This window comes from Oncorhynchus mykiss, chromosome 19, assembly GCF_057628025.1.
Source record: "Oncorhynchus mykiss isolate SJ-2025 chromosome 19, ASM5762802v1, whole genome shotgun sequence".
Lineage (NCBI taxonomy): Eukaryota > Metazoa > Chordata > Actinopteri > Salmoniformes > Salmonidae > Oncorhynchus > Oncorhynchus mykiss.
Genome location: NC_143040.1, coordinates 49,010,288 through 49,034,123, shown reverse-complemented (window position 1 = coordinate 49,034,123; position 23,836 = coordinate 49,010,288). Strand labels below are relative to the sequence as shown.

The 23,836-nt window shown below is 44.0% G+C and overlaps 1 protein-coding gene across 19 annotated transcripts in view; it reads left to right on the top strand.

Moving 5' to 3' along the window:
* The window catches only part of syne2b (spectrin repeat containing, nuclear envelope 2b), a 146,419-nt gene that overhangs the window by 120,850 nt on the left and 1,733 nt on the right, over positions 1-23,836 (top strand). For 11 of the 19 annotated variants that reach the window (XM_090211255.1, XM_090211248.1, XM_090211252.1 and 8 more), the window contains 18 exons: positions 1,830-1,988; positions 2,750-2,916; positions 11,358-11,520; positions 12,186-12,373; positions 12,506-12,656; positions 13,408-13,590; positions 14,327-14,464; positions 14,602-14,796; positions 15,007-15,313; positions 15,478-15,546; positions 16,057-16,193; positions 16,341-16,464; positions 16,658-16,869; positions 17,025-17,225; positions 22,621-22,749; positions 23,017-23,223; positions 23,411-23,485; positions 23,739-23,788. In XM_090211255.1, coding sequence (XP_090067381.1) covers positions 1,830-1,988; positions 2,750-2,916; positions 11,358-11,520; positions 12,186-12,373; positions 12,506-12,656; positions 13,408-13,590; positions 14,327-14,464; positions 14,602-14,796; positions 15,007-15,313; positions 15,478-15,546; positions 16,057-16,193; positions 16,341-16,464; positions 16,658-16,869; positions 17,025-17,225; positions 22,621-22,749; positions 23,017-23,223; positions 23,411-23,485; positions 23,739-23,788 — 2,855 coding nt within the window. The remainder of the gene's footprint in view (positions 1-1,829; positions 1,989-2,749; positions 2,917-11,357; positions 11,521-12,185; positions 12,374-12,505; positions 12,657-13,407; positions 13,591-14,326; positions 14,465-14,601; positions 14,797-15,006; positions 15,314-15,477; positions 15,547-16,056; positions 16,194-16,340; positions 16,465-16,657; positions 16,870-17,024; positions 17,226-22,620; positions 22,750-23,016; positions 23,224-23,410; positions 23,486-23,738; positions 23,789-23,836) is intronic. The other 8 variants (XM_036954788.2, XM_090211245.1, XM_090211251.1 and 5 more) reach the window with 5 other exon arrangements.

Here is a 23,836-nt window from a genome sequence, read left to right as displayed (position 1 = left end):
GGTGGAAAATTAACATGAAGTCTTTGGGAAAGTGTTTTTATTAGTGGAAGTGAACGTAGATAAAGAGAGAACTGATTTATTTTGCATTTGTTTTTGATAAATGGTGAATAAGCACATGATGTTCATAGCAGATGGAGTCCATCTTACCTTTCACTTTCTTGGCCTAACTTTGGGTTAACTCTTTCTGTGCTGCTGTGGCTACTCTGCCTGAGTACAAGATACACTATATATACAAAAGTATGTGGACACACCTTCAAATTGGTGGATTCGGCTATTTCAGCTACACGCGTTTTTGACAGGTTTATAAAATCAAGCACACATCCATGCTATCTCCATAGACAAACATTGGCAGTAGAATGGCCTTACTGAATGTTCGTCACATTTCTGCCCTGCTAGATCAACTGTAAGTGCTGTTATTGTGAAGTGGAAATATCTAGGAGCAACAACTGCTCAGCCGCGAAGTGGTAGGCCACACAAGCCCAGAATGGGACGCAGAGTGCTAAAGCGTGCAGCGCGTAAAAATCATCTGTCCTCAGTTACAACACTCACTACCGAGTTCCAAACTGCCTCTGGAAGCAACGTCAGCACAATAACTGTTCGACGGGAGCTTCTTGAAATGGCCGAGCACAGAAGCCTAAGATCACCATGCTCAATGTCAAGCGTTGGCTAGAGTGGTGTAAAGCTCGCCGCCATTGGACTCGCATTCTCTGGAGGGATGAATCACGCTTCACCATCTGGCAGTCCGACAGACTAATCTTGGTTTGGCAGATGCCAGGAGAATGCTATCTACCTCAATGCATAGTGCCAACTGTAAAGTTTGGTGGAGGAGGAATAATGGTCTGGGGCTTTGAAGGGAAATCTTAACAATGACATTCTAGACGATTATGTGCTTCCAACTTTGTGGCAACGGTTTGGGAAAGGCCCTTTCCTGTTTCAACATAATGTCCACATGCACGAAGCGACGTCCATACAGAAATGGTTTGTCGATCGGTATGGAAGAACTTGACTAGCCTTCACAGAGCTCTGACCTCAACCCCATAGAACACCTTTGGGATGAATTGGAACGCCGACTGCGAGCCAGGCCTAATCGCCCAATATCAGTGCCCGACCTCACTAATGCTATTGTGGCTGAATGGAAGCATGTCCCCGCAGCAATGTTCCAACATCTAGTGGAAAGCCTTCCCAGAAGAGTAGGGGCTGTTATAGCAGCAAGGGGGGACCGACTCCATATAAATGCCCATGATTTTGGAATGAGATGTTTGACAAGCAGGTGTCCGCATACTTTTGGTCATGTAGTGTAGATTATATTGGTTTCTTTTATCTGTGAGCATAGGACTACACCTGCCTGTTATTTGGGTGGTGAAGTGAGGTGGCATCGTCTTGAAGTACTCATAATCACGGCAGCCATTAATAGTGTGAACCTGTTTCTCACGCGCCACAACAAATCCTTCTCTCTCGTGTCACACAGAGTAGTACGAACAGACTTCATTTTGGCATGCAATGAAGTACAGTTCTACTCAACTCCTGGTTGAAGAGAAATCATACCTGTCTGTGTGAATGCTCCACATCTTTGTGTCATCATTATTTATCATTACATCATTACTAACTTGAAGGAAACTTTGGTGAAGCAATTGAACTGGTTTCCCTGACATTCCCTTGGCAATCTTACTGTCACTGTTATTTAGTCTGGAGAAACCCTTGCAGAATCCATGCCCACCTAACTCACTATTTAACCATATAGTAGATATGATAACAGTTATCTATGGTACATTGACCTTCTATTATTGCCCATTAAGCATACATTGTCCATATTCTGTGTTTCCTTTAAGGTCTCCCTACGCAAACAGGAGATAGCAGACCGTCTCAACGCATGGATCATCTTTAATGAGAAAAACAAGGAGCTTTGTGAATGGCTGACGCAGATGGAAAACAAAGTAGCACACAATGCCGACATCAGCATCGAGGAGATGGTGGAGAAGCTGAAGAAGGTAGGGGGGCTGTACCATGCTGCTTGGCCCACAAGGGGGGTCCTGAGTCTTTGTGATTAAAATATAATCAAAACAGTTTGAACAGTTTCACTCCCTTTGGTGTATATCTTAGTCAGAATTATCTAAATCAAGTTTAGATCAAAATTATAAAAACTTTAAAGTTGAATTGGATTATTAGAACAATAAACCGGCCTGGCACTGTGGAACGTAAACAGTGATTCATTTATCTATTGTCATTTAGATTAGATTTATCCAACAGCCACAGTTCAACGGTTAGACTTTTAAACATATCCAGACTGGTTTTTATCACTCCACTGATTGGCTCCCCCTCAACAGCCGATCAAAGTCCACCGTATGAAAGTAGGGAAGTAAACAGAGATAGTAGCTCTCTACAGACAGAAGATAGAGTGGTGGGGAATGTTGTGAAGGAGGAGACCGAGAGGAGGAGGGAGGGATACAAAGTTTTCAATGTGTTGTGAATTATCGTGCCAGTGAATGGAACGACAGCTGTTTTAATCTCAGCAGCAGGGCCGCTTGGAGAGAGGTGGATGTCACACTTTGTTGACTGGACAATATTGGACTTTTTAAAACATTGATACCATAATACATGTTATTGGGGGAAATGTTCTCTTATAGAATACCATCATTCACAAAACCTTTCAACCCACACTCACATACCCTCTCCCTCTCATATTAAACATTACTTTGACACAACACGTGCACTCATTCAGATACTCATTCCCATTCTGTGTGACTCCCAGGACTGTATGGAGGAGATCAACCTCTTCAGTGAGAATAAAACCCACCTGAAGCTGCTTGGAGAGCAGCTCATCACCGCTAGCAACAAGACCAAGGAGACCGAGGTCAACGACAAGCTGAAGGACATCAACGACCGCTGGCAGCACCTGTTTGATCACATAGAGACCAGGTAAGACCACAGTTGGACCTTTACGACTCTCTGACCACAATATTAGCTTGGTTAGGGCATATCGAGTGCATAGTATATCAGTCTTGCAAATGGATTGATTTCTCTTTGTCATTCAAAACAACACAGAGGATGCATTACAACAACGCATCGTTATAAGACTGTGGTCTGACCGCTGTCAGAACTGGTTCTACCACTAGGGTTAGGTGAGGACAGGACAGGGTAGAACAGCTGCTGCTGCTACAATGTTCCAAGCTTTGAGATTATAACAGGGAAAGCTTCAGGGAGCCATCACAGGGATATAGTTATTAATCCAGAAACATTAATCCCAATCCAACACAGAGTGGAATGAAGAGAACTGCTGAAATACCTTTACACAGGCTTACCTCTTATGTGTCATCATACAGCATGATGCAATTATTGATGGTACATGCGTGTCTCGGAAAGCAGTAAACACATGATCCATTTAGAGGAATATCAAGGCGGATATATAGAATACTTTAGGACTAATGAGATTGAAAAAAAGATGCTCTAATCTAATGCATCAGGGAGGACTGGTGTATTATGAGACTATGATGCCATTCCAAGTGTAGTCTTCTTGTAACGATTCACCGTGCGTCTGATGGACACTAGGTCTGCAGTGTGCAGCGGGTTAAAACTGTGTCCTCCTTCATGTGTTTTCTTTTTCCACTAACAAGATTTATTTCTGAGATGTCGATCATTAGGTGAAGTGTTTCGAACTCTGGTCACTGATGCGGCCTTGTTTTCTCTGGGCATCATTGGTATAATGATGTCTGCAGTCTACTCTGCTGCAGCCTGTTTACAAGCCTCTGCTAGAATATTTTTAAGAGACTTTTGAGTCATTCTCATCATCCAAGCTTTTTGCATTGCATGTTAGTTAGTAGCATTCATTCAATTGCTATTCATTATTGAGGGTAGCATATAGTGCACTGGTATTAGATCTCCAGAGAGAATAGGTTATTCAATCTAACATGCTGGCGTCATTGCTGTTGTTCACAGGCAGGCACTACTATAGCCTATACTAGCCCCCCCACCCCCAAGTGGTTAATTGGAAACTCGGAGGCCCCACTTGTCAGAGAGAGCCAGCTGACCTGCTCTTCAGTGGAATGTTTTTACTCTGGCCACAGGGGCCAGACATACAGAGTCACTGCGAAGGGGAGGAAGGGGGAGGACTTATCCTCCATGAGAATGAGGGATTTAGCTGGGCCATATGGTGGCTGTTCTTGGCTCTCTCTAACATGGTGTCCAGCTGCCTTGTCTTTCTCTCACTAACAGGAGTCTGCCTGCATAGCAACAACAGGCAGAGGGAGGGGTTTCTATTTGAGTGATATTCTGGACTTGTCTATGGCCATGTGGACCAAGGGACAGGGAGAGGGTTCTCTCTATGAATGACAGGGAGCCTAAAGTTTGAGGTCCTTAGGATTGCGGATAGATATAGGATGGAATAACACAGAGAATGCAGGGCAGGCTGCCCAGCCCACTAACACACTGTCCTTTAAGCCAACCTTGCATGGATGTTTTATCCTGTTAATGAGCTAGTTAGTCCATTCTGCCACTTAGTACTGGTCCATGTGGCGCTATGCAAAGGAATGTGTGGACCCCCAGTTTAGCCTACATATTCTGCCGCTATTCCAGAGACATGGTGTAAAAGTTGGGATGAAATTATTCCGTCTTAGAGCGCATGAGGACAGGATTTGGGCCTCAGTCTCCATGGTTGTTTGTAGCTGTAACGCCCTGTAAGCAGATAAACGTGAGGAATGTCTGCCTGTTGCACTTGAACAAGCTGCTTAACGCGGTGTGGAAACCATTTAGCCTGTTGCTATGTCTCTGCCCTGAGTTCCCTCTCACAACATGTACATGGCAGTTTTCATTTCACCACAACAAGAGGGGAAGGCTACAATTGGCTTTGTGTGTCGTATAGACTAGAGCACTAAGGCTACAATTGGCTTTGTGTATTGGGGGGAAAAGTTAGAGGGCTACAATTGGCTTTAGATCAGTAGGTAAGTGAGAGAGAGGGAGCTGAAAGAGAGATACAGGGCAATAAGAGAGAGTGGTATAGAGGGAGGGGAGATGGCTGGATAGCCCCGGGCCCTCAATTAGCCTCCTCACGGCCCGTTTAGGAAGGATGTCCTGTCAGCTCCACTTCCCATCATCTCCGGTCATCCCATGATGCACTATAATCTTGTGTACAGGTGGTACACAACCTTCCCTCACCAAGACCAGAGCATGCCATCATTGCAATAGCATACATGTGTATAGCATTTCACAATTTCAAAGTCTAATCCTAAAGTCTTCAATGATTCCTACACTGTAGATCTATTGCATTATTAAGCAATGAGTGGTCTTAACTCTGCTATGTGTTGCTCATCGACCTCACAAAGGGGATTTGAATCATCCTTCATTTTATCATGCTTACAACAGGAAGTGTTGTAACTGAGTTGATTTGGAGGTTGACAGTTTATGTTGGTCTATCATAGGGTCCTGAAATGATGTGTCACCTATTTGGATGAGTGCTTATTACAGACAGGGGACATTTCAGAGTGGTGATGAGTGAGGACCGTGCCTCAGCCTGTGCCTGGGCGGACCCACTGCAGTGTGTTATGGAAGATTAGTGAAAGTTGACTTGGTGAAGATTAGATGCGCTGACACTGGCTCAGGCTCACCGGTCGCCTTTGTCCCCCAAAACAAACTGGATGCTCCGTCACCCTGTCCAGCAGCTGCCGTCTGCTGACACAAGGCATTGTGTCATCCATAGGGCCCGTAGCCCCAGCTTCCCCTACCCAAGGCCCCCAAGGCCCCCGCACTCTTCACCATTGTCTGAACGAGGGGCGTGTGAGGCAGATGTTTTGTTGAAACAACCCCCTCTACGCCAGGAGTCAGCTCAGTGCTCACAAGTCTGATGAGACAGGGATTTGAGTTATATCTGTTTTTCTTTGCTGTAAGTACAGGATTCAGCATGTTTTATTCAGTGTTTGAGTACGGCTGTTAAAAAAGCACTTCTTTGGCCATTCGTCTCCCCTTTATGGTTGAAGTTCCTGTAGCCATGGCGATGCAGTATATCTCAAAGAACTTTGGCACCAGGTTACCAGCTCAGTTGCCATGGTGATTGGTTGAGTTCAGACAAGGGGGTGCAAAATAGAGTTGTCTGTCTGTGTGTGTGTTGGTGTGTGTGTGTGTGTGTGTGTGTGTGTGTGTGTGTGTGGAAGGGGGTAGTCTGGTGATAATAATGGGTATTGAGTCATAGATTGTATTACTGTTCAGCACTCATATTATATTGAACCATAGCAAGTTTCTTAGCATAACAGACTCATGAGCCGTCATAAAGGTGACAGCATGCAACATGCTCAGACAGTGGGTAGCTGAAGTGAATCTTTTCAACACTTTTATGGGAGACACAGTTACACAGTAACATACTTAACATGCCACAGGGATTTGTCTCTTATCTCATTACAAAGTGAATGTAAGACTTAATGTTGCATAGGATTCCTCAGAGACAGAGACATCTGTCTTATGACAGATGAAAGGCTTACCCTGACTTTCTATGTCAATTGGTGTCACTAGATATTTCAATAGTTGCTGGGTATTGCTCTATGCTGTTCTTTGTATGGTGTCTTTAATTGCTTGGGTGAATGACAGATATACTGTAGGTGGGAGTTAAGCAGTGTTTCCTGGCAGGCAGCACTGCGTCTCTGGTCTTGCCCTTGTTGACAGTCGGGCGACTGCGGCCCAAGATGCCCACCTGTCAGTGTGGTGGCAATAACAGTAATAGTAACGGAAACAGAAACAGAAACAGAAACAGTAACATTAACAGTTGTAGTAATAGTAACAGTAACAGTAGTAGTAACAGTAACAGTAGTAGTAACAGTAACCGTAACATTAGTAACAGTAGTAGTAACAGACACAGTAACATACACAGTAACAGTAACAGTAGTAACAGTAACAGTAGTAGTAGTAACAGTAACAGTAGTAGTAACATTAACAATAGCAACAGTACCAGTAGTAGTAGTAACAGTAACAGTAGTAGTAACAGTAACAGTAGTAGTAGTAGTCACATGAGTAGTAGTAGTAGCAGTAACAGTAGTAACAGTAGTAGTAGTAGTAGTAGTAGTAGTAACAGTAACAGTAGTAGTAACAGTAGTAGTAACAGTAACAGTAACATTAGTAACAGTAACAGTAGTAGAAGTAGTAATAGTAACAGTAGTAGTAACAGTAACCGTAACATTAGTAACAGTAACAGTAGTAGTAATAGTAACAGTAACAGTAGTAGTAACAGTAGTAGTAACAGTAACAGTAATAGTAACAGTAACCGTAACACTAGTAACAGTAACAGTAGTAGTAACAGACACAGAAACAGTAACAGTAGTTGTAACAGTAGTAGTAACAGTAACAGTAGTAACAGTAACAGTAGTAGTAACAGTAACAGTAGTAACAGTAGTAGTAACACTAACAGTAGTAGTAACAGTAACAGTAGTAGTAGTAGTAGTAACATGAGTAGTAGCAGTAACAGTAGTAACAGTAACAGTAGTAGTAACAGTAACCGTAACATTAGTAACAGTAACAGTAGTAGTAACAGACACAGTAACAGAAACAGTAACAGTAGTAGTAACAGTAACAGTAGTAGGAGTAACAGCAGTAACAGTAAAGGTAGTAGCAGTAACACTAAAGGTAGTAGCTATAACAGTGACAGTAGTAGTAACAGTAACAGTAGTAGTAACATGAGTAGTAGTAGTAGTAGTAGTAACAGTAATAGTAGTAACAGTAACAGTAGTAGTAGTAACAGCAACAGTAGTAGTAGTAACAGCAACAGTAGTATTAGTAACAGTAACAGTAGTAGTAACAGTGACAGTAACAGTAGTAGTAGTAACAGTAACATTAGTAGTAGTAACAGTAACAGTAGTAGTAGTAACAGTAACATTGGTAGTAGCATGCCTCGGCCCTGTAACCGTAGTAGTAGTAACAGTAACAGTAATAGTAGTAGTAACAGTAACAGTGGCAGTAGTAGTAACAATAACAGTGGTAGTAGTGACAGTAACAGTAGTAACAGTAAAAGTAGTAGTACCAGTAACAGTAGTGGTAGTAACAGTAACCGTAGTAGTAGTAACAGTAACCGTGGCAGTAGTAGTAACAGGAACAGTAGTAGTAGTAGTAACAGTAACAGTGGCAGTAGTAGTAACAGTAACAGTAGTAGTAGTAGTGACAGTAACAGTAGTAACATTAACAGTAGTAGTAACAGTAACAGTAGTGGTAACAGTAGTAGTAGTAGTAACAGCAACATTAGTAGTAGTAATAGTAACAGTAACAGTAACAGTAATACTAGTGACAGTAAAAGTAGTAGTAGTAACAGTAGTAGTAGTAACAGTAACAGTAGTAATAACAGTAGCAGTAGTAGTAGTAACAGTAACAGTAGTAACATGAGTAGTAGTAGTAACAGTAACAGTAGTAACAGTAGTAGTAGTAGTAGTAACAGTAATAGTAGTACTAACAGTAACAGTAGTAGTAGTAGTAACAGTGACAGTAACAGTAGTAGTAGTAACAGTGACAGTAACAGTCATAGTAACAGTAGTAGTAGTAGTAGTAGTAGTGAAAGTAGTAGTAACAGTAGTAGAAGTAAAGGTAATAACAGTAGTAGTAGTAGCAGTGACAGTAACAGTGACAGTAACAGTGACAGTAGTAGTAGTAACAGTGACAGTAGTAGTAGTAACAGTGACAGTAGTAGTAGTAACAGAGACAGTAGTAGTAGTAGTAACAGTAACTGTAGTAGTAGTAACAGTAGTAACAGTAACAGTAAAGGTAGTAGCTATAACAGTAACAGTAGTAACAGTAACAGTAGTAACAGTAACTGTAGTAGTAGTAACAGTAACAGTAGTAGTAGTAACAGTAACAGTAGTAGTAGTAGTAACAGTAACAGTAGTAGTAGTAACAGTAACTGTAGTAGTAGTAACAGTAACAGTAAAGGTAGTAGCTATAACAGTAACAGTAGTAGTAGTAACAGTAACAGTAGTAGTAGTAACAGTAAAGGTAGTAGTAGTAACAGTAACAGTAGTAGTAACAGTAACAGTAGTAGTAGTAACAGTAGTAACAGTAACAGTAGTAGTAGTAACAGTAGTAACAGTAAAGGTAGTAGCAGTAACACTAAAGGTAGTAGCTATAACAGTGGCAGTAGTAGTAGTAACAGTAACAGTAGTAGTAGTAGTAACAGTAGTAACAGTAAAAGTAGTAGCAGTAACACTAAAGGTAGTAGCTATAACAGTGCCAGTAGTAGTAGTAACAGCAACAGTAGTAGTAGTAACAGTAACATTGGTAGTAGCATGCCTCGGCCCTGTAATCCCTTTAGCGCTAGACTAACTTTAACTTGAGTTTTTATGGCTCTGGCTCTAATCTCCAGGTAGGTACCAGGACTCAGGGCTGTCCCTCAGGTACACTGACCTCCCAGCAGCCCCCCCATCAGCCCACTCCCACAGTCCACTGACACCTTGAACAATGGCTGCTGCCCTGCCAGCTGGAGGCCTAGCTCATAACTTACTGGATGTAGGTGTATAATGAGTTGTTTTGGCAGATGCTCCCATCTACAGCCAATTACAGAGCCAGTACGGTGGTATCTTGTCTGTGCAACATAAACAGATACTTTTTTTTATAAAGGAATAAAGTACTTATTAGTGTGTGTGTGTGTGTGTGTGTGTGTGTGTGTGTGTGTGATATGTAAGTACATTTCCCTGTGCCCGTGCATATTGCTGAGGAGAGGTGCTGATCTAGTCTGGTCCAGCGTGGCTGAGGCTGAGGGAGGGGGGAGGGGACAGCTGACTGCAGAGAGTATGAGGCAGGCAGAGCGGGGGGAAGCGCTTGCTAACGGGTGAACCGCCGTGGAGTAGCCTCCTCACTAGCCCAGCCGTAAGTACCTTTCTCTCCCTAATCCCCCAGCCCTCACGCCCCTACACACAGCAAGCATGGGACTCAATAGGTGGCTGGGTTAAAGAGGAGCGGAAAAAGGTGTTGTGTTGTGTCTGTGAGAGAGAGAAAGAGAGAGAGAGGGAGAGGGAGAGGGAGAGATAGAGAGCAAGAATGAGGGGGGATGGGCTGTGCTTTGTCAGTGCATGCAAGTAGCAGCCACAGCCGCAGCTTTTGCCATTCAGACTCAGCGTGATGGCTAACACAAGGCTGGCTCAATGTGTATTTTTGCACGGTGTCAGTGTATGTTTATTTGCCATTCATGTTCAGACAGAGTTGTCCGTAGCTCCAGTCTCTCTCAGTATGATGCATGTTATTAATTCAGTCTCTCCTCCACTACCAGGCATCATCCTCAGGTACACAGAACCTTAATCCACCACAGCCTGCAGCAGTATTCTCTGGATGCCTCAGTGATGAACACAATTACTCAGCCAAAAATAGACACACAACAACACTGTATGTCTGTCTTTCTTCCTCTCTCTCGCTCTGTTGCTCGTTCTCAGCAGATCAGTTTAGAATTGGAGTCTGTACCTTGTCTATGCGGGTGGAATGACAACAGTTATGAGCAAGCCTGAGAGCAGCATGTTTCTGGTTTTTCTCTTGTGTTGCATCAGATCTCTGCTTTGCTAGTCAGGTTACAAGCACCGGTCGGGCACCTTGCATTACAATGGTGGTGTCTCATAGCTGAGGGAGTAAGTGGATATCTCTCTGGACCGTATAATGAGAGCAGCCAGTGGTCAAGCTGTGTAGTAGTAGACATGCACAGGTTTGTTTGTGGGAGATTCCAGTGGAATGCTCAGTGGCGGGTCACATGACAGTGGAATGCTCTTCATGCGTTGTGTCACCTCCTGCAGAGGAACGCACTGATTTAGGTCATTGACCAGTGGAAATGAAATCGCAGTGTAGTGCTCTACATTTTTGGCAGACGTCATTCAGAGGACCGTGCTGATATAGGTCATGCTCTAATGTAGGGATGGGCAGCTGGCGGCCCCCCTTTTGTAGGCCAAGATTTTACAAGTGTCAAAACTCTATTGGAGGGATGTGACATCATTCTTCCATGAGAAATCCGTCATTTGGTGTTTTGTTGATGGTGGTGGAAAGTGCTGTCTCAGGCACCGCAACCGAATCTCCCATAAGCAGTCGATTGGGTTGAGCTCTGGTGGCCTGCCCAGTATTTTTATACATGACCCTAAAGATTGATGGGATGTTAATTACTTAATTAACTCAGGAACTACACCTGTGTGGAAGCACCTGCTTTCAATATACTTTGTATCTCTTGTTTACTCAAATGTTTCCATTATTTAGGCAGTTACAGTGTATCTGGTTTCAATGTCATTGCTTGGGAGGGATAGTAAATAGGTGAAGAATTGTGCCACTGGTGACAAACAGGATGAAGAAACTTCCTGATTTCACTGATTTGATTGGTCGATTTATTTATTTATTGATTGACTGACTAACTGATTAGATTGACTCCCCAGGGTGAGGAAGCTAAAGGAGACTCTGGTGACAGTGCAGCAGCTGGATAAGAACATGAGCAACCTGCGGACGTGGCTGTCACGGATCGAGGCCGAGCTGGCCAAGCCCGTGGTCTACAGCGTCTGCCACAGTGATGAGATCCAGAGGAAGCTGGCTGAGCAGCAGGTGGGTACTAGGGGCCAGGTGTCAGACACCCCATACACTAACCACAAACACCATTCAGTACAGGCTGTTTAACATTAACTGAATATGTTTAGTTTACATAGTCTCTGTGGGTCAGAAAGCTGAGGGGAGGAATGTAGAGTGAAATATATTTTTTGACACTTTTGAATGTGGTATGCTGTATTGGGGTCCCAGCAGGTTACAGAGAGCAGGAGACATGCTATCACACCAGTGGGGGGAGATGTGCTGTAATGAAGCTACTGTAGGTTTCCGAGAGCTAAGAATGCAGGTGGAAATGGACTTTAGCCTTAATAGTCCTGCTTCCCGCTTCCGACACATGTTCTTTGGGAACAGTGTAATGGAGCCGTGCTTCATAGAGAGGGAAAAACAGTCTCCTGCGGCTCCTGAGAAAGGGCTATTCTGGTCATTACAGGGAGTGAGGGAACACTCAGATGCATTTGGAAATGACACTTACATTGCTGTGCTCTCCAGGCCTCCAGGTTTGGCCAGGGCAACGCCAGATTCCATAGAACAAACCGCAGCTTCTGAAAGATTCTATTGTTCTGACAGGAGATGTGTTGTGGAGGTTGAGGACTTACTTCAAAAGCAATGGGTGTTACTCAGGTGTATCTAAACAGTTGACTCTATCTTCCTGTGTCTGTATGCAGGATTTGCAGCGGGACATTGAGCAGCACACGGAGGGCGTAGCGTCAGTTCTGACTCTCTGTGATGTTCTTCTCCACGATGCTGATGCCTGCGGGAGCGACACAGAGAACGACTCCATCCAACAGACCACCCGCAGCTTGGACCGTCGCTGGAGGAACATCTGTGCCATGTCCATGGAGAGGAGGATGAGGTGAGGCATGAACTCACACATACACACATACAGTACACACGCACACAAACACAGACACAGATGAACGACTGTCAAAAAGGTAAGCCCCTCGTATATAGCTTATAAATTCTTTCTACAACCTCTTCCTTTTAGGATTGAGGAAACATGGCGACTGTGGTGTAAGCTCCTGGATGACTACTCCCGCTTTGAGGACTGGCTGAGGACAGCTGAGCGCACCGCGGCCAACCCTGTCTCGGCGGATGTCCTCTACACCAGCGCCAAGGAGGAACTCAAGAAGTTTGAGGTCAGCAAAAACACCCATTGATGACCTATGAACCCTCACACCAAAATGTTCTCGACATGTCTGCCACTGAACTTTTGAGAAAGCTTTTGGTCAGAGTATTCTTTCTGTTTATGAGTAGTCAGGTTCTCATGTGGTGATGAGAGACAATTAACCTTCGGCCTTCCGTGTTTGTATGGATTACTAACAGAGATTAGCCTGGTTAATCTGGGCTCTGCTGAAGCCCTCTCTTTTTCTTGAGAGCAACCAGAGTAGCTGTACGACACTATTATTTACCAAATATGATTGTCTTGCTCTTCCAGTATGTTTCCATGGCTGAAATGATGTCATAACCTGATGAAGACAGCTTGGCTGTCGAAACATTGGTTATTAAATGATTCCATCTGAGCTCCTAGAGTGTGCGGCTCTCCTTTAATTTTTCAAGTGTTCTACTCTGCTAGCCAGCACTTCGCCTAAACAGGTGTGCGTTTCTTTTGCCTCCAGATTGACCATGGTTGATATTGAACATTTAATTGGCATAATCGTGCATGTAATTGTTGAACTATATTGATTAGAGGAATCAATGTTGGCGTTGATTACATGTATTCACCGGGAAGCGTTGCCATGTTTTTCATCTATTCTTCGACTCTAGAGTGCAGAACACAATGTGTTTCTCCATTCAACATCAATCCAATATCACTCTTAAAATATATTTGATGTCAGTCTTAACCCAGACCTATCTCCCTGCCCCCCTACCCCCTGATTCCACCCCCAGGCTTTCCAGAGGCAGGTCCATGAGAGGCTGACCCAGCTGGAGCTGGTCAACAAGCAGTATCGCCGTCTGGCCAGAGAGAACCGCACCGACGCCTCCAGCAAACTCAAGGTCATGGTTCACGAGGGCAACCAGCGCTGGGACAGCCTGCAGAAGAGGGTGGCCGCCATTCTCCGTAGACTCAAGGTGAGAGGGTCAGATGTCAGGGGATAGGGGTTAAGGGTGAGAGGAGTTATCAATATTTCCTCACTGAATCAGTTACCCTAAGGTCAACATCTGAAATTCTGGTGGGTAAGGTCAAGTCAGAATGGGAATGTGAACAGATTGGGGTTATTCAAGAGTCACGTAAAAACACGTCCTATCTTATAGTGCTGATGTGTAAGGTCACCAGTGTGCTATTTTAGGTTCTGAGTGTAGATGTGAGTAGTGATCTGAGTGATGCGTTAGCTCAGCATCAGCACTAAGCCTGCTGTATTTAGGTCACCTCTCTGATGGTGAAAAAGCAAGGACAGTCATGTTGCCAAGCAGCTGTTAACATTGTGGCATGTGGTTGGAGCCAGATGGAGGATCTTTTTTAAAAGAAGCATCTGATTAGGGACCTTCACTTCTGTCGCCCTCTGCCCCTTCCCCACATTGCCTGGACAGAGCAGCTAAATTCTCTCTCTATAGGACATTTCCATATATGCTATGAATATACTTTCTCCTTTGCCAAGAATAAATCCGTTATTCCACATTAGATTGAATGAACTTGCTTTCAATCTAGTTCAATATCAATGCTGATGATTTCTGATTTTGAAATAACAATGCACTGTTATTTCCTATGCTGATTAGTGCTGGTTTTACAAATCACTCAATTTAAGTGATCCACTAAATCTCTACTAAATGTCTGAATGTTAATCTTCTATTCGGTTGTCCCCTGCAGCACTTTACCTCTCAGAGGGAAGACTTTGAGGGCACACGGGAGGGTATCCTGGTCTGGCTCACTGAGATGGACCTGCAGCTAACCAACGTTGAGCACTTCTCAGAGAGCGACATCGAGGACAAGATGAGGCAGCTCAATGTACGTTGACTCCCACTGGCCACTATAGTCTATCCATCTTCCTTTCCTTTTCCTCTATTGATACGATGTGTTTATGCTTAATGTTTGGCTGGCGGGTTGATAGCTGATCTCTCTCTCTCTGGTCTCCCCTCCTTCAGGGCTTCCAGCAGGAGATCACTCTGAACACCAATAAGATCGATGCTCTGATCGTGTTTGGGGAGAACCTGATCCAGAAGAGTGCTCCTCTGGACGCCGTGCTGATAGAGGATGAGCTGGAGGAGCTGCACTCCTACTGCCAGGAGGTGTTTGGCAGGGTGGCCCGCTTCCACCACCGCCTCATCAACAGACGCCCGGTCAGTGGGCTGCATCTCTTTTCACCGCAACACTATGACACACTCTACCTCACCTCATTTAACAGTCAAGTAGTCATATAACTCCAGTCTGTGAAACTGTGGATATGAATCCATTTCATTCCTGGACAATTACACTTACAAACAATTGGAAATGCTATGCATCTACACAGTATGACTGAAGGTTGGTATCCCTACCTCTTTCTCCCTCAGGTTCTGGAGGAGGAGCGGGACCTGTCTGACCGTGACACCGATCTGGAGGACTCAGCGGAGCTGGCTGGAAGTTCCTGGGGGGAGGAAGATGAAGAGGAAAAGGAGGAGGATGAGTCCCGAGTGACGGGCGAGTTATTGGGACGGCAGGCCGGGTGCCGTCTCTTGGCCCCCCCTCTGGAGTGTTCGGGGCGAGAGACCCCGGTCAGCGTGGACTCTATCCCCCTGGAGTGGGACCACACTGTGGACGTGGGGGGATCTTCATCCCATGAGGATGAGGAGGATGCTACCTACTATAGCGCCATGTCAGGTAATGACCACTGATAGACTTCTCTAGTCTCTTGTACCTGGCTTTGTCTCAGTCTTTGTTACCAGGTGAATGAACATGAATGAAGAAGAGTGTGCTGAAGAGAGCCATTCTATCCATAGTGGTCCAAGAGAAGAGTACCTATTGACACCCTTCTTTTGTTGCAGATGTAGAAATCACTGAGAGCTCAGAGTCCTTTGTTAAGGCAACTGCCAAAGCATTGAGAGCAGTCCCGGGTAGGCACTCTGCCTCTTGTCCTGCATGTGTGGTTATGCTGCTGTGTGGTTATGACCCCCCCCCCCCCCCCCCCCTCCCCCAGCTCTGCTATCCCCCTTCCCCTGGACATAAAGGCCTACAGATTGGTTTTGTACATTATTGGATGTTAATAACACTGTCCCACCACAGGCCTTGACCATGACTTGACCCTAACCACCTGCATCTGTATATCTTCATACACACCACTGCATGATTATACAGTACATCACTGGATTTTATTGATGTTATTTGTAGATTCACTATTTGATTACTGAGTGTTCTGCTGCATGTAGTCAGTTGTCACGGCATTCTCATGGCATCTCCTTTGGTAGAGTGTGCATGTACATTTGGTAAAAAATGTTTTCTGTGTTTTCAGCATAAGGGAATCTCAAAGTGGCCATAGGGGAGCCCAACTGCCCATGACCACTCAGTGAACCTAGAACTATCTTGCCCTAGTCTGACTTGCTTCCTCCTCTTGTTCCCCATCCCAGTGAAGTCGGTGACAGACCCCCCCAGCTGGCACTCCCCTGAGCCACAGGAGAGGAAACATGTTCCCAGGGACATCATCCTGGGCCTGGGCTCCTCTCCCACCCACATCACCAGCACCCCCTTTCACCAGCAGGGCTATGTAAGTCACCAAACTGTCTGCCTGTTATTTCTCAAAACACACAAATTAAACTGTATAGACATTAACATAATTGAATAAAGACATAACTGTTAGTTGATGATAGTGCTGATAGGTAGTGACATTGGCATGTCTGTGTCCGTGGGCCAGGTCAAGCTGATGTCAGAGTGCAGTGGCAGTATCGATAGTGTGAAGAGGGTCAAACTGATCTTAAATGATGAGGAGCTGGAGGACCAAGGCCTCACCACGTTAACCACCGCAGACAAACAGACTGGTAGGTGTCATTGGTAACACAGACTGATCTACAGACATTTATATTCTGTCTGTATATCTATATCTGCTAGCCTGGTCCCAGATCTGTTTGTTTTTTGTTGCAAAGTTTGGAAAGACAGCACAAACAGATTTGGGACTAGGCTTTACATCTGCAACAATGGCCTTTATAACCATTGTGACCTGTTGTCGTGCAGGTGTGATCGAACGCTGGGAGCTGTTGCAGGCCCAGGCCCTCAGTGACGAGCTGTGCATCAAACAGGACCTGCAGCAGTGGCAGAAGCTGAACTCTGACCTCAATGAGATCACTTCCTGGCTGGGCCATGTGCTGCCAGAGCTAGAGAGGCTGCAGAGGCTGGCCCCGGCTACCAGCATCCGAGACATGGAGGGCAACATCAGGAGACTCAAGGTGAGGGCCCAAGTATGACACATCTCCTGTGATGCCAGTGGGGCAACAATAGACAAAAACTAGGGATTGTAATTTCATTAGTAAAAGAGATGAATGTGAATCATTATTTGATTTGTGGACAAACAAGAAACACCATTTTCCTGTTCTCTGTCCAGGAGATGCAGAAGACGTTCAACAGCTACAAGTCTCTGATGATCTCCATCAACCTGAGTGGTCAGGACTTCCAGTGTGGGGACAGCGCTGAGCTGCAGGAGCTGCAGGAGGGCCTGAGGACAGCCAATCACAGCTGGACACAGGCCTGCGCCGGCCTGGAGAGCTGGGAAGAACGACTGCAGAGCGCACTCATGCAGTGCCAGGTGAGGGAAACAACTCGATACAATACACTCTGAGGTCAAATCTCAAATGATACCGTATTCCCCATAGTACACTACGCATATAGAAATGAAAATCAGTAGATAGTTCTGACATCATCCACATATTCCTATGGAATACTCCTAATGGAGCATGAAGTATTTGAAGCACGCCATATTGCTGAATGGGGCTGAATCAAAAATATTTATAACTAACCTGTCGTTTACACTGCTAGCAAATTAAGCATAGTGGGCATAACAAGCAAGGAGGTGGGCAAAGCCAAGCACGAGCTAGCAAGATCCTAACTACCTCATCCCATATTGTTATTTATTTATTTTTTGCTCCTTTGCACCACAGTATCTCTACTTGCACATTCATCTTCTGCACATCCATCACTCCAGTGTTTAATTGCTAAATTGTAATTACTTCGCCACTATGGCCTATTTTATTGCCTTGCCTCCCTAATCTTACCTATTGTGTTATTGACTGTAAGTTTGTTTATTCCATGAGTAACTCTGTTGTTGTTTGTGTCGCACTGCCTTGCTTTATCTTGGCCAGGTCGCAGTTGTAAATGAGAACTTGTTCTCAACTGGCCTACCTGGTTAATTAAAGGTGAAATAAATAAATAAGTACAATTATTGGCGCGTTTTAGCATGCAATTCGACCCTGCACTCCTTTTAAACAATGCTTCTTTTTTTTTATTACTTTGGCAAAGCATCAAGTCTATAAAACTTTGTTTATAAAATATTCTAGTTTTGGGAACAGAAAAACATATTGAGATCAGATGTTTCATCGATGAGAGAATTGGCAGAATGTTGACCAGTTCTATCCTCTCCCACTACCCGCAGCTGGACTTCCTCTCACTACCATATTTGGTGGTGAGAAAATGTTCTAAACGAATGCTTCAGCTTTATAGCCCCTGTGACGAGTCTGGGTTACTCTTTCTATCTGTGGCTGAATAGCACCAAAAAATCGCTAACAATTGTGGTGAAAGTGGTCGTAACTAGCAAAGGATCATGGTCGATGTAGTTGTTTTCATCTTGCCTGAGAAATTCAACAGGAAGCCTCCTCGTTGCCTGTGATTGATTTCTGTCAGAACTACAAATGACGACACATGTACAGGGAGCTCCAAATGTATTGGGATAGAATAATAGTGAAGACATCAACACTATTAAATAACACATATGTAATCATGTAGTAACCAAAAAAGTGTTAAACAAATCTAAATATATTTTATATTCGAGATTCTTCAAAGTAGTCAACCTTTGCCTTGATGACAGCTTTGCACATTCTTGGCATTCTCTCAACCAGCTTCATGAGGTAGTCACCTGGAATGCATTTCAATTAACTGGTGTGCCTTGTTAAAAGTTAATTTGTAGAATTTCTTTCCTTCTTAATGCGTTTGAGCCAAACAGTTGTGTTGTGACAAGGTATGGGTGGTATACAGAAGATAGCCCTATTTGGTAAAAGACCAAATCCATATTATGGCAAGAACGGCCCAAATAAGCAGAGAAATGACAGTCCATCATTACTTTAAGACATGAAAGTCAGTCAACCCGGAAAATTTCAAGAACTTTGAAAGTTTCTTCAAATACAGTCGCATAAAACAACAAGCACTATGATGAAACTGGCTTTTATGAGGACCGCCACAGGAAAGGAAGACCCAGAGTCACCTCTGCTGCAGAGGATAAGTTCATTAGAGTTAATTGCACCTCAGATTGTTGTTCAGAGGAGACTAAGTGAATCAGGCCTTCATGGTCAAATTGCTGCAAGGAAACCACTACTAAAGGACACCAATAAGAGGAAGATACTTTCTTGGGCCAAGAAACACGAGCAATGAACATTAGACCGGTGGAAATCTGTCCTTTGGTCTGATATAAGATTTTTGGTTCCAACCGCTGTGTCTTTATGAGACGCAGAGTAGGTGAACGGATGATCTCCACATGTGTGGTTCCCACCTTGAAGCACGGAGGAGGAGGTGCGAGGATGTGGGGGTGCTTTTCTGGTGACAGTGTCAGAGAATTATTTACAATTCAAGGCACACTTAACCAACATGGCTACCACAGCATTCTGCAGTGATACGCCATCCCATCTGGTTTGTGCTAAGTGGGGCTGTCATTTGTTTTTCAACAGGACAATGACCCAAAACACACCTCCAGGATATGCAATGGCTATTTGACCAAAGAGAGGAATGGAGTGCTAGATCAGATGACCTGGCCTCCACAATCATTTGACCTCAACCCAATTGAGATGGTTTGGGATGAGTTGGACAGCAGAGTGAAGGAAAAGCAGCCAACAAGTGCTCAGCACATGTCAAATCAAATCAAATGTTATTGGTCACATACACATGGTTAGCAGATGTTAATGCGAGTGTAGCGAAATGCTTGCGCTTCTAGTTCCGACCATGCTTGCGCTTCTAGTTCCGACCATGCTTTCCACCTTCCTGACACCACACTCTGAGGGCCACCTCCTCCCTTTAGGCCGTCTCATCATTGTTGGTAATCAAGCCTACCACTGTAGTGTCGTCTGCAAACTTGATGATTGAGTTGGAGGCGTCCATGGCCATGCAGTCATGGGTGAACAGGGAGTACAGGAGAGGGCTAGGAACGCACCTTTGTGGGTCCCCAGTGTTGAAGATCAGCGGGGTGGAGATGTTGTTTCCTACCCTCACCACCTGGGGGCGTCCCTTCAATAAGTCCTGGACCCAGTTGCACAGGGCAGGATCGAGAACCAGGGTCTTAATGATGAGTATGGTGTTAAATGCTGAGCTACAATCCATGAACAGCATTCTTACATAGGTATTTCTATTGTCCAGATGGGTTAGGGCAGTGGGATTGCGATTGCGTCATCTGTGGACCTATTGGGGCGGTTAGCAAAGTGGGTCTAGGGTGTCAGGTAGGGTGGAGGTGATATGATCCTTGACCAGTCTCTCAAAGCACTTCATGATGACGGAAGTGAGTGATACTTTTAGTTGTTTAGCTCAGTTACCTTAGCTTTCTTGGGAACAGGAACAATGGCGGCCCTCTTGTGGGAACTCCTTCAAGACTGTTGGAAAAGCATTTCTCATGAAGCTGGTTGAGAGAATGCCAAGAGTGTGCAAAGCTGTCATCAAGGCAAAGGGTGGCTGAAGAATCAAAAATATAAAATATGTTTAGATTTGTTTAACATTTTTTTTGGTTATTACATGATTACGTATGTGTTATGTCATAGTGTTGATGTCTTCACTATTATTATACAATGTAGAAAATATTCAAAATAAAGAAAAACCCTTGAAATAGTAGGTATGTCCAAACTTTTGTCTGGTACTGTATATCAAATCAAATTTTAGTGGTCATAGCAGATGTTATTGTGGGTGTTGCGAAATGCTTGTGGGGGTATGATATTTATACCTCTGCAACTTTCTCACTGATAATTATCCATGATTCATTCAGGACTATCTGTAATCATGGTAGCATCCACATTAATGTAGAAGTGTTTAGAAACATTCTATTGTTATTTACAATAAAAGTGACTCCAAAATTTGTCACAAAAGCATCTGAAACACAATCAAAGCAAACAGCAAATGCATCCAACAAGTTTGTAGAGTCACAAGCTTGATGTAATCACTGCGTGCTAGGAATATGGGACCAAATACTACACTTTTGACTACTTTAATACACCTATAAGTGAATTTGTCCCAATACTTTTGGTCCCCTAAAATGGGATGACTATGTACAAAAAAAGAGCTGTAATTTCTAGACTGTTTACCCGATATAGATGAAAATACCCTCAAATTAAAGCTGACAGTGTGAACTTTAACCTCATAGTTGTTGTATCATTTCAAATTCAAAGTGCTGGAGTACAGAGCCAAAACAACAAAACATTTGTCACTGTCCCAATACTTTTGGAGCTCACTGTTTAAAAAAAAAAATATATATATATATATTTTTTTTTATTTTTTTTTATTTTTATATATATATATATTTCACCTTTATTTAACCAGGTAGGCAAGTTGAGAACAAGTTCTCATTTACAATTACGACCTGGCCAAGATAAAGCAAAGCAGTTCGACACATACAACACAGAGTTACACATGGAGTAAAACAAACATACAGTCAATAATACAGTAGAAAAATAAGTCTATATACAATGTGAGCAAATGAGGTGAGATAAAAAAAAGGCCCAGGTGGCGAAGGAAATACAATATAGCAAGTAAAACACTGGAATGGTAGATTTGCAGTGGACGAATGTGCAAGGTAGAAATAGAAATAATGGGGTGCAAAGGAGCAAAAATAAATAAATACAGTAGGGGGAGAGGTAGTTGTTTGGGCTAAATTATAGATGGGCTATGTACAGGTGCAGTAATCAGTAAGCTGCTCTGACAGCTGGTGCTTAAAGCTAGTGAGGGAGATTGTTTCCAGTTTCAGAGATTTTTGAGGTTCGTTCCAGTCATTGGCAGCAGAGAACTGGAAGGAGAGGCGGCCAAAGGAAGAATTGGTTTTGGGGGTGACCAGAGAAATATACCTGATATATGTATATGTAATATGTATATGTATGTAATATAAATATGTAATATGACTACTGTAGCAGTCATAGTTGATCACTATTAAATGAAATATCTCGATTTGCAGCGAACTTTAAAACAATTCACTGTGAGGATCAAACTTGATCATAATAAACACATATTTTTTATTTTTTGTTGTTGTTGAATTTACCCCTTTTTCTCCCCAATTTCGTGGTATCCAATTGTTAGTAGCTACTATCTTGTCTCATCGCTACAACTCCCGTACGGGCTCGGTAGAGACGAAGGTTGAAAGTCATGCGTCCTCCGATACACAACCCAACCAAGCCGCACTGCTTCTTAACACAGCGCCATCCAACCCGGAAACCAGCCGCACCAATGTGTCGGAGGAAACACCGTGCACCTGGCAACCTTGGTTAGCGTGCACTGCGCCCGGCCCACCACAGGAGTCGCTGGTGCACGATGAGACAAGGATATCCTTACCGGCCAAACCCTCCCTAACCCGGACCTCCCGGTCGCGGCTGGTTACGACAGAGCCTGGGCGCGAACCCAGAGTCTCTGGTGGCACAGCTGGCGCTGCAGTACAGCGCCCTTAACCACTGCACCACCCAGGAGGCCTTAATAAACACATTTATAGCTCAAAACGGGTGTCTAAAACATTTTATTTGGCCGTTCTGGCAATCGTAATTTACATAGGCTTTCTGGGACACACCAGGGCTTTTGGCGCCACTAGTCAGAGCTCGTGACTTCACATTCCAGACCAAACATGGCACTCCATCCTATGGCTCAGGTCAAACGGAGCACACTATGTAGGGAATTGGATGTAATTTAAGACACACCTAAAAAAAACAATGGATAAGACTAACCTTGTCCTATTGACCTCTGACCTATCTGTTTAGGAGTTCCATGAGACTCTGCACTCCATGTTGCTGTGGCTGGCCAGGTCTGAGAGCACACACTACGCCGTCAACATCCATGACCGGTTTGCACAGCACTCTGTCCTGCTGGAGCACAGAGACACACTCATGGTGAGGAAGGGAGTACAAGCTCCCATAGAAACATTTAGAATCAAATAACAGAGCATAGTGGACAATATTTCCTAATATATAGTATAGCTGCTAGCATGGCATAGAAAGGTTTACAAGCTGGCCTACTTTTATGTGCACAGAGCAATTTGAAATAGAATAAGCTTGATTATAAGATAGAGCTGACCTATAAGTTGTAATAGTTACTGAGTTGTAATAGTTACTGCTGACTGAGGCCTGGTCTTTCTTGTGCCCCCTGCTCTGTTGCAGGCCCTGGAAGAAGAGTTGCATGGGCGGCAGCGGCAGGTCTCCTCCCTTCAGGAGATCTCCTCCCAGCTCCTCCTGGAGGCCACGGCCGAGGACAGCGTCGAGGCAAAGGAGAAGGTCCACGTTATTGGCAACAAGCTCCGACTCCTACTGCGCCAGGTGGCCAATGACCTGCACATCCTGCAAGGCAGGCTGGTACGTCAACATTGGGTAATTTACCTATGCAATATCAGGACCCCGTCATTCATTTTTTTGTGAATAGGGTTTATGTGCTGTGGTACAGTCATTGACAGTATTATTATTATTATTATTATTGTTGGTAGTGTCAACAGGTTTGGTGTGTCTGTCTCTCTGACTGATGATGTGACTGTTTGTGTACCGTCTGTGTGTGTCACAGGAATCGTGTCCAACCAGCTCTGAGATGGATAGTGTTGCTCCGGGATCGCTCAGCTCTCAACTCCAGCTGCAGAAGGTACACCTTCATTCACGCATGTAGTCTGGTGCTCTAATGCAGAGTATATGCAAATAGTGGCTGACTGCTACTGGTTGTTCACTGTTGGGTTCAATCAAGCCTCCAACGCTATTTACAGTGAACATTCTGTAATAACCATAGATTAAAATACATTTAGCATGTTTTGGCATGTTTACTATGAATCTATTTGAAATGCTATGCTGCATTGACTGGAATGTGATCGAACGGCATGGTATGATGTGTATGTGTATAGGAGAAAGCTGGAATGAGAGCTGCAGGACTCCAAGACGCAGGCTGCAGAAAGTACGTGCTAATCTAAACGCCTGATCACTCACAACTTTCACACCTTTT